This window comes from Hyperolius riggenbachi, chromosome 9, assembly GCF_040937935.1.
Source record: "Hyperolius riggenbachi isolate aHypRig1 chromosome 9, aHypRig1.pri, whole genome shotgun sequence".
Taxonomy (NCBI): Eukaryota; Metazoa; Chordata; class Amphibia; order Anura; family Hyperoliidae; genus Hyperolius; species Hyperolius riggenbachi.
The window spans coordinates 175,623,402-175,639,610 of record NC_090654.1 but is presented as its reverse complement, the minus strand read 5'-3'; the positions used below and the strand labels follow the sequence as shown (position 1 = coordinate 175,639,610).

At 43.1% G+C, this 16,209-nt stretch overlaps 1 protein-coding gene across 1 annotated transcript in view; it reads left to right on the top strand.

Annotated features, from left to right (window-relative positions):
* DENND6A (DENN domain containing 6A) overlaps positions 1-16,209 on the top strand; it is a 122,292-nt gene that overhangs the window by 39,361 nt on the left and 66,722 nt on the right. Inside the window, exons 3-6 of the mRNA XM_068253729.1 lie at positions 3,341-3,383; positions 9,795-9,907; positions 12,634-12,714; positions 16,062-16,167. Of these exons, the coding sequence (XP_068109830.1) occupies positions 3,341-3,383; positions 9,795-9,907; positions 12,634-12,714; positions 16,062-16,167 (343 nt within the window). The remainder of the gene's footprint in view (positions 1-3,340; positions 3,384-9,794; positions 9,908-12,633; positions 12,715-16,061; positions 16,168-16,209) is intronic.

Sequence of the window (16,209 nt, the reverse complement as noted above, 5' to 3'; positions counted from 1 at the left end):
AAGCACTATGCTTTTTAAAGCGCTAGCGCAATTGTAAACATATGTCAGTCATCTCACTGCTGCGATTGCCGCCTATCACGGGTGTTTCGATTAACGGCAATCGCAAAGCGTGTTGCCTGCAGCATTCTCTTGCGATTCTGGAGTGGTCATGATGTAGTGCTTAAAAAAAGCTCTGATCACGATTGTCGGGAATTGCGAGAGTGTACAGTGATTTTACTGCACTAATTGCGGTAAAATTACCTGCGCAAAACGGTTGCGCTAAGAGCTACATTTTTGTCACTTTTAAGTGTGGATGGGCCCTTACAGACACAGCTCCCCTCCAATCAGCAGCAACAGGAGGGGACTAATGGCATGAGGGCCACATTCCTTTCCCAACATAGACCGCAAGAGAGCAACTCCTCCACAAAAAATGATAGAGACCTGCCTGGAACTTTGAGGGCCTGCTGGAGTTTAACAGGGAGTTTTGGAGGAAGACACTATTTTTAGTGTTAGGGCTGTTTAATGCCAAGAGTGCTTTTCAAAATGTAAAAAAAAATGTGAAAGCCCTCCCTGTAGCATTTCTGCAGTGATTGCAATTGTTTAGAAAGTATAGAAAAGCAACAGGCGTGAAAAATGCTATAAAATTGCTAATTGCATTGGGCTTTTTGGTGTGAAATAGCCCTTAGAGGGAGTGTGTTTTGGAATGTTATCTAGTTCAATGTTTCTATATGTACAGTTGTGCTCATAAGTTTACATACCCTGGCAGAATGTATGATTTCTTAAAGAGACACTGAAGCGAGAATAATTCTCGCTTCAGAGCTCATAGTTAGCAGGGGCACGTGTGCCCCTGCTAAAACGCCGCTATCCCGCGGCTAAACGGGGGTCCCTTCACCCCCAAACAACCCCCCCCGCAAAATCAACGACCAAATTGGCCGTAGATTTTGCTGCTGCTGGAGGCAGGGCTAACGGCTGCAGCCCTGCCTCACAGCGCGTCTATCAGCGGCGCATCGCCGCCTCTCCCCCGCCCCTCTCAGTGAAGGAAGACTGAGAGGGGCAGGGGAGAGGCGGAGATACGCGCTGACAGACGCGCGTGGGGCAGGGCTGCGGCGGTTAGCCCTGCCCCAATGCGGAAGCGCTCCCCCGCTGCACGGAGGGGGATTTGGCGGTGAAGGGACCCTCGTTAAGCCGCGGGATGGCTGCGTTTTAGATGGGGCACATATGCCCCTGCTATCTATGAGGTCTGAAGCGAGATTTATTCTCGCTTCAGACTCTTTAACCATTTTTCACAGAATATGAATTACACAAAAAAGCTTTTCTTTCACTCATGTTTGGCTGGCTGAAGCCATTTATTGTCAAGCAACTGTGTTTAATTTTTTTTCTCTAAATCATAATCGCTACACAAATTTCCCAGATCCCCGTCATCAAAAGTATACATACCCTGGTGGTTTGGCCTGATAACATGCACACAACTTGACACAAATGGGTTTTAATGGCTATTAAGGGTAACCTTCACCAGCAATCTGTTTGCTTGGAATTAGTGAGTGTATACAAAAGGTCATTTTGTTTCTGGACTCCTGACCAACCCTAGTATCTTTCATCCAGTGCTGCATTGATGTTTTTTGGATTCTAAGTCATAGGGAAAACAAACGATCTGCAGAAAAGGTAGCCAAACTCTATGAAACAGGAAGAGGCCTTGTACAATACTGTACATGAGAAGGTACTAGTTAGTAAACACCAACTCACCCCCCCCCCCCCAGGACGCCTGTTGTTAGGCGGCAAAAACAAGTTGCCTCCGCCTGCAAGAGCACTATTCACTAATCATTTAGCAATCCTTGCTATAGTCTGCTATGCATGACGTGGGGGTGGCAGACATTTGCCACCTAAACGCTGGCAACTTTTTAATACATCCCGGTCAAGTTTGTCAAATTGCTTGTTCGGCCTCAGGGAACCTTTGCATACCAGAAAGTGCTAGAACCTGAATATGAATGTTACAGTCAGGCAACTAATAATAATTACAGTATATCACACACGGATAAACTGATTTGGGGATAAAAGTGTGTGTGTGTGTTGGCTTATCCGTGGGTCATATACTATGTGTGGGGGTCCCCCTATGCACAGTGTGCATTGGAAGTGCACTTGCAATAACCATAGTTGTCACATGACAGTAATTGTGGACCTCTAGCCGCGAATTACGAAGCTTCTTAGCTATGTTTTCAGGCATACCTCCATCATGCACTCTGCATTTGGGTACTATGGAAGCACATCGAGAGGTCAGGTCATTCACTGCATTTAGCCTATTATTATTTTTTTTTGGCCAAAAGTGGCAAGTGGGCTTTACATAGGTGAGCTTATTTGCAGTGATATAAACTATGTCCACAGTAGGTTATATAATTTGTATAGTCCTTGTCTGTTAGGTTAACCTCCCTGGCGGTTTATTTATTTTGCCAGGGAGGCTGCAATGGGGTTTTTTTTAAATTAAAAAAAAAATATTTCATGCAGCCAACTGAAAGTTGGCTGCATGAAAGCCCACTAGAGGGCGCTCCGGAAGCGTACTTTCGATCGCCTCCGGCAATCGAAAGTAACAAGATAGGCCGCAATGAGCGGCCTATCTTGTTTCGCTTTCCTCGTCGCCATGGCGACGAGCGGAGTGACGTCATGGACGTCAGTCGACGTCCTGACGTCAGAGCCGCCTGATCCAGCCCCTAGCGCCGGCCGGAACTGTTTGTTCCGGCTGCGCTGGGCTCGGGCGGCTGGGGGGACCCTCTTTCGCCGCTGCACGCGGCGGATCGCCGCGGAGCGGCGGCGATCGGGCAGCACACGCGGCTGGCAAAGTGCCGGCTGCGTGTGCTGCTTTTTTCAGAATGAAAATCGGCCCAGCAGGGCCTGAGCGGCGACCTCCGGCGGCATACCCCGAGCTCAGCTCGGGATTACCGCCAAGGAGGTTAAATGAGATAGCGGGTGCTATGTCTATTTAAGCTACTGGTATTATCTGACACAGATCCTGCTTGGGGTTTAATAATCCATCAGTTTGGGTAATCCCATCCTTTTACTATTGTAGCCCCAGCAGCAGGAAGTTCCCTTCCTCTCTCCAACTTCCTTCTTTATCCAAGTAAAAACAATCTTCACTGCTTAGTTTGTATATTTATGTGCACATCTGGTTTGACGGTTTCTGGATTACCCATAGCTTGTGTAACAAACATCTAAAGTGTTATTCAGGTTTAGGAGGAAGTCAGCAATGGCTGCCTCCATCTTTCTCTTGCAAAACCTATATATTTATATACAACAAATTTTCATGTGCGTTGAAAAAAACATCATAGAATAGACTGGATCTCTTTACCAATGTGTCTGTTTAAATCTACAGAAAACCAGCATCTGCTACCTGTCATTCCCTGACTCAAATTCAGGTAACCAGGCTTTCCTTTTTCTGCTTACTTTATGAATACTGCCAACTACTCATGCTTTATAGGATTTTAGTGGCATTTATAGCCTTTATATTATGGCACACAAAGCATTAAGCATGAAAGGTTACAATAAACACTATATATACTCTGTATTTTTATGCCAGCCAGACAATTGAAATATTCAAATTAACTGTTATTTATTTATTACTCCCTTTACTTGTAACGCAGTGACATATTAAACAATGTCTTACACTGTACAGAGAACAATTCAGTGCTCCTCATAAGGGCTCACAGTCTTATGCCTATGCTATAGTCTAGGGCCAATTTGTGAGGAGGACTATTCATTTATCTGCATCTGCAGCTGGCAAGCCATTGTTTAGTAGAGCATCAACAGAAAATGAGAAATTTCCTGGCCTAGAAATTTTGCAAACAAATATATGTTTATTGGCCGAGAGGATTATAATTCAACAGAGTTTGATGTTGCTCACTGCACCACCGGTAACCAATAGTAATGCAATACATCTCTTTATCTGAGCGCTTCTTACAAACTCCGAGCTCAGTCATGCTGAGCAAAGGCCATCTGACAAGTGATGGAGCATCATGCAATATGTAATCCTGTCAGCACAGTACGTTTGTATGCCCATCAGTTATGTCCAGGGCATTCCTGGTTATATAAATGTCATTATCATAATCTGGCTCAATCTGATGGATGAATCTGTCTGTTTCAGGTGAGAAACTCTTCTTCAAAAGCTTAAGCAGTCTCCATTGCTGCATTTTCATTGCTGGATATCCCAGGGCAATGGGTTCTATGCTAGGCTGTACTTCAGCATGGACACAACCAGTGCCAGCTTGGCAATCTTCATAGATTGTCAGAGGAGCCACTCGCTTGCTCCAAAACCAAAATGCCTCTATGCAACTGTACTTATTATATTACCAACGAAACATTTCACTCATTCCTATGCTATTCAAATATCCAAGTGCTTGACCAGTTTGCAAATGTATTTACACACCTAATTGCTCACTCACTTCCTTTGAAGGTAAATAATGTATATTTGTCATAGTTAATAATTGCAAATACTTTTTTAAATCCTCAAATAGTGTTCATGTGACATGACTGCAACCCCTCCTCCTCTTCTGATCTCCACTAACTTATCTTGTTCTGGTTATTTTTTTTCTCTTTTTCCTTTTTTTATATTAATAATAAAGTGTATTAAAAGAAGACTGGCATAGTGCAGGTAGTATATACACACGATATCAATGTTGCTGAAAGAAGAAGGTAGTCAGCGTCACATGAAACCTGATCTTCATGATGGTAATTAGGACAGTATTAGAAAATATATGGGTCACCCAATGACTGACTGTAGCATGTTTGAGGCCTTTGCCATTAACAGTGTAGGAATGGCAGCAGTTTAAATATTACCCTTGAAAATCAATTGGTGAATTTTGATTCGCATTTTAGACTCCCCCCCACTTTCCTGAATATTAATCCCAGTCATCCAGTGACTAACTGTGGCAAGTTTGAGAACCCAGTGATTAACAGTGTAAGAATGGCAGCATTTTACTTTTTCCCATTGAAAATGAATTGCTCAAGTTTGATTGGCTGTTTTATGCTCCCCCCATTTTTACTGGACACACTACACAGAGTGACCAATTGTGCCAAGTTTGGGGACACTGGCTTTATTGCTGTGAGATTTACAACCTTTTGCATGTTTACCATTGACGTGAATGGGTGAACTCTGATTGGCTGTTTGTGGTTCCGCCCAGGGAATACGAGACCCACAGAACATATAATTCCCAGGTACTAAGGGATCTGTATACCAAGTTTCATTTAAATCGGTCAAGACATTTCGAGTGATCCCGGCACATAATACATACATACATACATACATACATACATACATACATACATACATACATACATACATACATACTGTACATACATACATACATACTGTACATACATACATACATGCATACATACATACACACATGCATCCACACATACACATATATATATATATATATATATATATATATATATATATATATATATATATATATATATATATATACATAAACACACACACAGACACATGCATGAATATATATACAGTACCGACCAAAAGTTTGGACACACCTTCTCATTCAAAGAGTTTTCTTTATTTTCATGGCTATGAACATTGTAGATTCACACTGAAGACATCCAAACTATGAATTAACACATGTGGAAGTATAGTACATAACCAAAAAGTGTGAAAAACTGAAAGTATGTCATATTCTAGGTTCTTCAAAGTAGCCACCTTTTGCTTTGATTACTGCTTTGAAAACTCTTGGCATTCTCTTAAAGGGAAGGTTCAGGGAGGGTGGAGAAAAAATAAAAATCAATTTCCACTTACCTGGGGCTTCCTCCAGCCCGTGGCAGGCAGGAGGTGCCCTCGCCGCCGCTCCGCAGGCTCCCGGTGGTCTCCGGTACCCGACCTGGCCAGGCCGGCTGCCAGGTCGGGCTCTTCTGCGCTCCAAGTCCTTGTACTTCTGCGTCCCACGCCGGCGCTCTGACGTCATCGGACGTCCGCCGGGCTGTACTGCGCATGCGCAGTAGTTCTGCGCATGCGCAGTACAGCCCGGCGGACGTCCGATGACGTCAGAGCGCCGGCGTGGGACGCAGAAGTACAAGGACTTGGAGCGCAGAAGAGCCCGACCTGGCAGCCGGCCTGGCCAGGTCGGGTCGGCCACCGGAGACCACCGGGAGCCTGCGGAGCGGCGGCGAGGGCACCTCCTGCCTGCCACGGGCTGGAGGAAGCCCCAGGTAAGTGGAAATTGATTTTTATTTTTTCCCCACCCTCCCTGAACCTTCCCTTTAAAGAGCTTTAAGAGAGCATCCCATCACTCTCCTTTCTGGTCAAATAGCTCTTACACAGCCTGGAGGGGTGTTTGGGGTCATTGTCCTGTTGAAAAATAAATTATGGTCCAACTAAACGCAAACCGGATGGAATAGCATGCCGCTGCAAGATGCTGTGGTAGCCATGCTGGTTCAGTATGCCTTCAATTTTGAATAAATCCCCAACAGTGTCACCAACAAAGCACCCCCACACCATCACCTCCTCCTCCATGCTTCACGGTGGGAACCAGGCATGTAGAGACCATCCATTCACCTTTTCTGCGTCGCGCAAAGACACGGTGGTTGGCACCAAAAATCTCAAATTTGGACTCGTCAGACCAAAGCACAGACTTCCACTGGTGTAATGTCCATTTCTTGTGTTCTTAAGCCCAAACAAGTCTTTTCTGCTTGTTGCCTGTCCTTAGCAGTGGTTTCCTAGCAGATATTCTACTATGAAGGCCTGATTCACACAGTCTCCTCTCAACAGTTGTTCTAGAACTAGAACTTTTTTTTTACTTTTTGTGCTAGAACTCTGTGTGTCATTGACCTGGTCTCTAATCTGAGCTGCTGTTAACCTGCGATTTCTGAGGCTGGTGACTCAGATGAACTTATCCTCCGCAGCAGAGGTGACTCTTGATCTTCCTTTCCTGGGGCTGTCCGCATGTGAGCCAGTTTCTTTGTAGCGTTTGATGGTTTTTGAGACTGCACTTGGGGACACTTTCAAAGTTTTTCCCAATTTTTCGGACTGACTGACCTTCATTTCTTAAAGTAAAGTAATTTATTTAGCTGCTTTTTTCTTGTCATAATACAAATTCTAGCAGTCTATTCAGTAGGACTATCAGCTGTGTATCCACCTGACTTCTCCACAAAGCAACTGATGGCCCCAACCCCATTTATAAGGCAAGAAAACCCACTTATTAAACCTGACAGGGCACACCTGTGAAGTGAAAACCATTTCAGGTGACTACCTCTTGAAGCTCATCAAGAGAATGCCAAGAGTGTGCAAAGCAGTAAGCAAAGCAAAATGTGGCTACTTTGAAGAATCTAGAATATGACATATTTTCAGTTGTATCACACTTTTTGGTTATGTACTATACTTCCACATGTGTTAATTCATAGTTTGGATGCCTTCAGTGTGAATCTACAATGTTCATAGTCATGAAAATAAAGAAAACTGTTTGAATGAGAAGGTGTGTCCAAACGTATGGTCTGTACTAATATATATATATATATATATATATAATATTATACACTGTACCCAGTCTAGCCAAAAATGCTAGGACACAATTTTCATCTCTTGTGTACAGATTTGGCATTTACCACACAGTGGCACAGTCCGATTGCCCAAAAAATCTGAACATTTTTAGTAAGCAAACTTTCTCTACTAAAATTGCGTCTTTACAGCATGGTAGAGTAAGAAGAAGGGACACCAGAAACCAGTGCTATTCCACTGCCATGTTCTATATCTTGCACCATGGTTTCATGACATCGTATTGGAAAGTATTACTGTATAAACAGTATGACATGGAAGGTCCCATGTTGTTCTCCTGTCAGCATTTATCTTGATGTGATCAGCACCCATGGTCTCCAAGACTTCCAGAAAAATAGCAGCAGGAGTGCTGTGACCTTCCGTCCGTCAGTACCACTTGGACGGCAGTCAAATGTCCAAAAAAGTGGGCAGCACCTCCAAAAAATAAGCTCTTTTACTAAAACATAGCTCTTTATTGAAATATTTTAAAAAGACATAAAAATCGTAAAAATAGCATAGGGCCAATAACCAGCTGGTTATCGGCCCCATGCTATTTTTACCAGGGCTGTGGAGTCGGTCCAAAAATCCACCGACTCCGACTCCTCAGTTTAGGATTCCTCCGACTCCGACTCCACGACTCCGACTCCTCTAATTTGCATATTACAATTTTGTTGATTAAAAGTATGTAACATGAAATTCGTCTCTTAACTGCCAACGCTTAGGAATTTTACAAGACAACTGAAGTGAGAAGGATATGTAGACTACTATATTTATTCCCTTTAGACTAAAACTAGTCCTTGGTAAGAGTACTTGTAAAAGGTACAAACCGGAACAAAGAACATCTATCAGGCCTTAGGCAATGTAAGTGTGGGTACATGTAAGAATGATGTGCAGGTACTCTGCAGGGGAATGAGGAGATTGTAAACAGACAACACCTCTGTGTTTAATGTGGACAGCATTCTCAGTGGATTCCCTGCAGCTCTGTGGGGAGTGCATATGTAGAGTATAGTACTACTGTGTAACAAAGTAAACCTGAGACAGATGAAATTAAAGTTTTATACATACCTGGGGCTTCCTCCAGCCGCCTTCAGGATAATCAGTCCCTCGATGTCCTCCTCCACCACCTGGATCTTCTGCTATGAGTCCAGGTACATGAGCCAGTCAGGCGTAGTGCGCATGCACACACTCCGCCGCCAGGAGCATACTACACCTGTGCAGCACTATTGCGCAGGTGCAGAATGTTCCTGGCTGTGGGAGCGGCATGCGGCCGGACAGCGCTGACTGGCTGAATTACCAGGACTCATAGCAGAAGATCCGGGTGGTGGAGGACAGAGAGGGACTGATTAGCCTGAAGGGGGCTGGAGGAAGCCCCAGGTATGTATAAAACTTTACTTTTCATCCATTTCAGTTACCCTTTAATTTGTAGTCACCAAACCAAATTTTAATAACATATCACATTATTTGATTTCATCAGCAAAGGGAGTGCATACATTTGCATAAATCAGCATCAATGCAGAATTATTTCCATCTCGTTGACCATCTGTATTAGTGACACAGCTACACATCAGGCTTTATTCTTACAGCATAGATGTTATTTAGTATATATAAGAGATTCCTGTGTTCACATCATATATACAGTCACAATCAGATATGTATATCTGACCTTAAAAATATGGGGACTGCTTTATTGAAGCAGCACAAGTAACTAATTTTGACTGGTTTATTTCATTTTTGTGGACTAAGCACAGCTATTACTGTATATATACATTATTTTTAATGACTATTATCTGAGAAATAGAACATTTATCATATTTTCTATTTTAATTACAGTTACAAATTCATTAGGAGTCGTAGTCGGTGCATTTTTTCCCGAATACCGACTCCGACTCCAGGCACCCAAAATTGCCCGACTCCACGACTCCGACTCCACGACTCCGACTCCACGACTCCGACTCCACAGCCCTGATTTTTACCATTTGTATGTTGTTTTAAAATATTTCAATAAAGAGCTATGTTTTAGTAAAAGAGCTTATTTTTTGGAGGTGCTGACCACTTTTTTGGACGTTCTCCTGTCAGCATAATGTCTCACTAAAGTAAGGAAGGTCACAGGGACATTTCTGTGGCTTTGAAGCGGGAGATAAATATTGATTCAATGTTAATTTTGAGTTTAGTTAATGTGTGCAGTTCTGCTTCCTGGTAGTTACAATGTTTTTCTTCTTCTCCGGAGGCATGGCGACAGTGATTGATATGAGTGAGCTCATCTGCTTGTATTTGGCTCCTGTTTCAGGCTGCCTGGGGGACACACAGTTTTGCTTCAGGTTCCGGCAGTCAACCGGCAGGAAGACATCCCTGCATTGTGTCTTGGATCACACGGACCGAGATTCGCCTATTTATTTAAAGGTTTGGCTGGCTGAATGAGAAATGTACTGCGATAATGGTTTATAAATCTGAAGTGAAGCCAGAAGCAAAAGTTGTTTAAAATTTCTGTGCATTTCTTATCGCTTAAAAGTATACTTTTATAAAGGAAATGCAAAATATATATGTAGTACAAAGATGTATTACAATATATGCTTACCCATTTTTATTAGAATTAAAACCAGTACTTCCTAAAATTAATAAACATTAGTCTGGGATAACACATTATCTCTGCTTAGTCCAAGCGAGAATAAGTATATGGCACACCAACAGTTCTTCTGATTGGCCAGGAACTGAACTGTTTTGTACATTAATATTTCTCACTTATACACATTGATTAGAATTATTGTGGCCACACTGGCCCTTACCATTTCTGTTGATCCCCTGTCTGGCTACCTCCATTCATTCTTGGTCTGGTCCTGTGTCATGTCCCTCCCTGAAACAAGCTCAGCTTCTGGTTCTTTGTGTTCAGATAACTTGGCCAACAGAGCGGCATGTGAGAGATGTCACACTGGAGGCAGGGGGAGTGGGGGAAACAATGCACCTGGCCAGATCAATCCACCGGGCTGATCACTACCCGAGGCATTGAGGCCGTTGTATACATGCTAGAGTCTTGGCAGAGGCAGTCGTTATTCGCCACTATGGCTAAGTTTCATCTAGCGTGTGTACACCACTTTAGTGTTAACTTTTTATTTATTATTGAATAACACTCTGTGTTGTGAGGTGGTTAAGAGTAGAGATGGTCAATGAGATGCTAATTTTGAGTTTATGCAAATTATAATTTTATGCAAATGTACTTAATTTCTTAAGTAGTGGTTTTTAGCTAATTGATAGCTAATCAGCTAGCTGACGGCAAAACGAGGCCCATATAATTCCTTATCCTTAAAATTATTAGCATCTCACTAACATTTCTAGTTAAAGTAACACTGAAGCGACTGTCCCGGAGGTGGCATATTTGAACGTGGACAGTGCTGGAACAAGGACACCAAGAAAGGACTGGGAAGACTCTGAGATTCAGAACCTTCTCTCTCCATTGGTGAGTATCTGACTTATTTGTTGAGTCGCTTCAGTATTGCTTTAAGAGATCGAAAAAAGTGTTTGCAGCCCATCTATATTTGACTAATTCTTTGACCTCCTTCCTCCCATCCTCCCAGCTAACGATGTTGTCACCTTTCCCTCATGGGTCCCCCAATCTCCACTTTTACTGCACCCAAATACCTGAAGTACCAGCCTTGACCTAACGTGATGCTGGAGCTTCTTAGTAACGGTCCCTTATCTTCTTGGGTTGGCCCCCATGGCATCACAGCAGCTCAGCCTCCTGCTGTCTTGGCTGGTAGGGGGCATGATGCTCACACTACTCACAGTCTCTCTTTGCTACCTATGGGAAGCATAGCTGTTACAGCCACACAAATCCCTGTAGTATATTAAGCATCAGAGGTGGTTGAGAAGTCTGGACAGTGCTGATTAAAGACTATGGGCTTGATTCACAAAGCGGTGATAACTCAGTTATCACGCCTAAAAGACTTTAGGCGTGATAAGCGGTGCAAAGCTGAGTTATCACCGATTTGTGCTGCTCTTCGCGCGAAGCTCCCGCGCGCAAAGTTTTGCGCGCGTAGCGCACCGCGCTGCGCGCGCAAAGTCCCATAGGGCTCAATGGACGCTGCGCGCGAAGCACGGCACACTGCGCGCGCAGCGCGGTGCGCTACGCGCGCAAAACTTTGCGCGCGGGAGATCGCGCGAGTTTCTTCTTATCACTCCTAAACTGAGTTTAGGCGTGATAAAGGGCTTTTCACAGGCGTGCAAACACTTTGCACCGCTTTGTGAATCAAGCCCTATATGATTTGGGCCACTTCAGCTTTACGGGCTCTTTTTTTATATGGTGACCCTAACTTTAAATATCCTTTGAGGTAAATATGGTGGCCATGGGGGTTACACGGCCAGATCAGTAGTACAGAGGGGGGGAGTTTATAAAAACAAAATATATTTGATGCACATGGGTTTTAAGGGTGAAGACAAAGTCTAATAGACAAATCACATTAGCATGACACAAAGTCACTGCAGTATATGTCTGTATAGCAGTCTAAACCTTTAAAATGGTACAGTCTCATAGATATTGGTCTTGTGTTTTGTTTTTAAACCTATTGATTTATGAAATGTATTTCCTAGATGACCTTTCCTAGTTGTGTTGGTTGAATAGTCTGTGGCTAAAGTTAATATTCCACAATCCTCCCCATCCTCGCATGCACAACCCTACCTCTTCCCATTGTCCTCTTGTGCATCTGGGTTTACGGGGTTCCCTTCTTATACCCTCCTGCTATACAGTGAGTGAAATGACATTTCGGAAATGGCTGCTCACCACTTTTATGGTAAATATCTAGAAGAGTGTCCATTTAAAGATAAGATTCTTTAAGTACTACAGCTGAAGCTTTTCTGTATGCTTCACTCCTCTCTGTACTTAGTTAACTCCGCTTGACAGTTTTACAGAAGAAAAATGGTTGAAGCTAGCTGGTCTTATGTTCCAAACAATCACAAGAAATGTAGCTTACAATTGATGTAAATAACTTTAAGTGTGGATGCAATCATTTCTAAAAAGTCTGAAAATGTGACAGAGAAAACGTGGCCTGCTATGTCAATTTCCATAACACAAAGGACGTATTGATTTTTTTTCCCCTCTGAAACATTATTTCATATAGAACTGTCTTTTTCAACAGAAAGATCCATCCTGTTTCTATGGTTACGTATATTTCCGTCAAGTTCGAGACAAGACTTTAAAAAGAGGCTATTTTCAAAAGGTAATTATCAGCATGGCAGCTGATCTCTGGTGGCTGCAAGTGCATTTAACCTGGGCTCACATATTGATGTCGGTGTGTTGGCAGCCTGGGGATGAATGGACGCTCTGTGGCGCTTCTTCAAACGTTTAATGATTTTGTGATGTCTGCGGTTAAATGGTCGGGTACAGAAAACTAATTTGTGTATATTTACCTATGCTGATTATTGTCTGTTCTGTTAAATCATCTGATATGAAATGCCTGGGTGTTACATGTTGCACATGAGCATCACTTCAGTCGTAATTATTAAAGTGGATCTGAGATAAACTTTTACACATTTCATAATTGTGCCCCTTACACATATTTTATAGGGCATTCCTCAAGCCAAATACTTTTTTTTTTGGTTTTGTTTTAATCCTCCTTCTGGTGGTGGCTTAATCATCTACAAGTATGTATGAAGACAAGACAAGAACATTTATATTGCGCTTTTCTCCTGTCACACTCAAAGCACCAGAGCTGCAGCCACTAGGGTGCGCTCTATGGGCAATAGCAGTGTTAGGGAGTCTTGTCCAAGGTCCCCTTACTGAATTGGTGTTGGCTTACTGAACAGGAAGAGTCAAGATTTCAACCCTGGTCTCCTGTGTCAGAGGCAGAACCCATAACCAGTACAGTATGCTCTCTCATTGGGCCTTAAATGTTTATCAGTGCAAAAAATTAAAGATCTGTATCCTCAGTTCATATGTAGGATTTGCCCTTCGTATGGCTCACCTCTGTAATACATCACATCTGCCTTGAGGAAATACCAGGAAACCCCTGATTCTCAAAAGAATTGCACGTGCAGCGCCCAAACAGGTGCATCAGTACATACTTAAGTATAACCACTCCACAAAGCTGCCCACGCTAAGGGCTAGTTCACACTCGGCGCTTGGAGCGCTGCTAGCTCGCGATCCCGTTCCGTACGGCTCTGCGATTTTAACTAAGATCTTGAGATTCTGCGTGATTTATGCTTGTGATTCCCATTCAATAGAATGAGAATCACAGAGCAATCGCCCCCAAAACGCTACATGCAGCACGTTTGCGATGAATCAAAATAGCACCCGCTGCAGTGTGTATGTATCCAAAGGTATACATTGAAGCAGCGCTTTGCTGATTGTTAGCGATCTGCAAAGTGCTAAAGAATCGCCCAAGTGTGAACCAGCCCTAAGTACTGCCTGCAACTGTACCATCCACTTTAAGCCACGTCCCACATGTGCTTCATGGTCTGGGCATATTTACAGCCTTTGATTAGTATAAGGATACATCTGAAACTGTTTAACAATAAGCTTTTTTCTGTGGTTGAGTTGAAGCGACGATACGGGGACCTAATTTATCACTCATTATGTCTCCATCCACTCATCTTAAAAGGAAACATCTGTTTAAAAAAATATCCATTATAGAGAGGTACTAATTATAAAAAAGGCACTGAATTGCTTTGCACATGATGAGCAATACAAAAATAAATTGATAAATTTAGACGTATGATAAATTTCTAAATACAAGAATGCCGAAAAATGTTGCAATTTGTAAATATTATGTTTGGAGTTTCAACCCTTCCTTCATTTGTATGCTCTTTTTAAAGATGAGCTGTTAGGTATAAGGTCTTAGAGAAAATAAACACATATATCAGTAGCTAAAGATTGGCTGTACTTACATTACATATGCATTTCACTGTCCACGTTTGTACTTCACAGAATTTGTATATAGTATATGCAGAGATAGATGCTCCTGACAGCTCATGGCAGGCTCCATGTTTTTCTGTCAAATGTGTCGTCATGTCCTGCCTGCTTCCTGATCACAGATAAGCTTGTACTTGAACAACACAGTGTGCAGTGAATATTAATGAGCCATGTGGCTAGGAACAATAGCTGACTCCTGCAGTGTACTCTGCCCGAGATTTATCAGTGCTACGCGATTACAAGCTGCTGTAACGTCTCATTAGCAGCCGAGGGGAGAGCCCCAGAATGCTTTGCAGTATGGTATGCGGCTTGCGTCTTCTTAAGAATAACAGCCTTGCTGATAAGCACACATCAAAGGTAACTGAGATTTTTATCTTCACTAATGGCTTTTGGGCTTCCTTCTAAACTGTTTAACACAGGAGAATAGAGGTTTAAATTAGCTTCTGCAGCCTGACAGTTACTCTTTAAAACCTGATTAGTTGCATACTGCTACTTTATCTCTGTGTAGTCCCAGTTGCATACTGTTTCTTTGCATTTGTGAAATCCAAGTTGCATATTGGTACTTTGTCTCTACGAAGTTCCATTCCACATTAATTCCTACTTTCTAGCTGTAAACTTTCTGAGAGTCTATAGGTAGGAAGTAGAAATTGGGTATTGTATGTCAGAGTAACACAGCAATTGGTATGCAGCTCATTGAGCATCAAAGGAGCACATATGAATAACAAAGCTCAGGTATACTAAGGGCTGGTTCACACGGGTGTCTGCCCCGCGTTTACCGCCGGCGTTCAGGACTCGGCGTTAAATGCTCCAATTCAAGTGAATGAGAGCGTTTGTACCGGGCTTTTACCGGTGATTGCGTTAACACGGCGTTCAGATCCCGATTTTTCCCTGGCGTTCGAGGCGACCCTGGACGCTACATGTAACGTCCTGGGATGGTTAACCGCTGCGGCTAATGTCCCCCTGTAGGGGAGAAAAACTCTGACTGCAACTGAACACCAGGGAAAGCCACTGAAAGCTCAACACTACGCTGCTGCAATGCTGCCGAACGCAACGCCTCCGAAAGCCGGGCAGACGCCCGTGGGAATCAGCCCTTAGGGCTGGAACCCACAGGGGCGCTTTTGGCAGCACTGCGATACGCTAGCAGTTTGCCAAAACACTGGGCTAATGTTAATGGATGGGGCAACTTCCACAGGAGCGTTTGCGTTTCTCAGAAACGCAAACGCAGGACGTGCAGCATTTTGGGAGCGTTAGCGCTTCAATGTAAAGTATTGAACCGCTAGCGGAAACGCTCAGCAAAACCTAAACTGAGCGGTTTTGCTAGCGTTTTGCGGTTCAGCACACTGTAACAAAATGAAAAATAATTCACAGGACCAATCGGGATAAAAACGCAAAACGCTAGGCACCCGCTGGGGAAAAAAATACAATGTTGCAAAACACGACCAAAAACGCGCATGAATCCGCTTGCAAACCGCTCAGACAAAACGCTAGCGGTTGCGTTTTGCGTTTGCGGTTTTCAGTGGGTTCCAGGCCTTACTGTATATGTTTGTTATATGTTTACTTAATCATTAGTTCATTAGATCATCTTGATCAGCGTATTTCTAAAGAAACTCTATGTATTTGTTATGTATTTGTGGTTTTTGTTCTTTTTTTTTTCAGTCCTTGGTGCTGATTAGCAAGCTGCCATACATCAACTTCTTCCACACTGTGGTGAAGCAGATTGCCCCTGAGTACTTTGAGAGGAGTGACCCCTGCCTAGAAGCAGGTAATGGACTTGTAATGCTCCAGTGGCATGTGTGAACTCTCT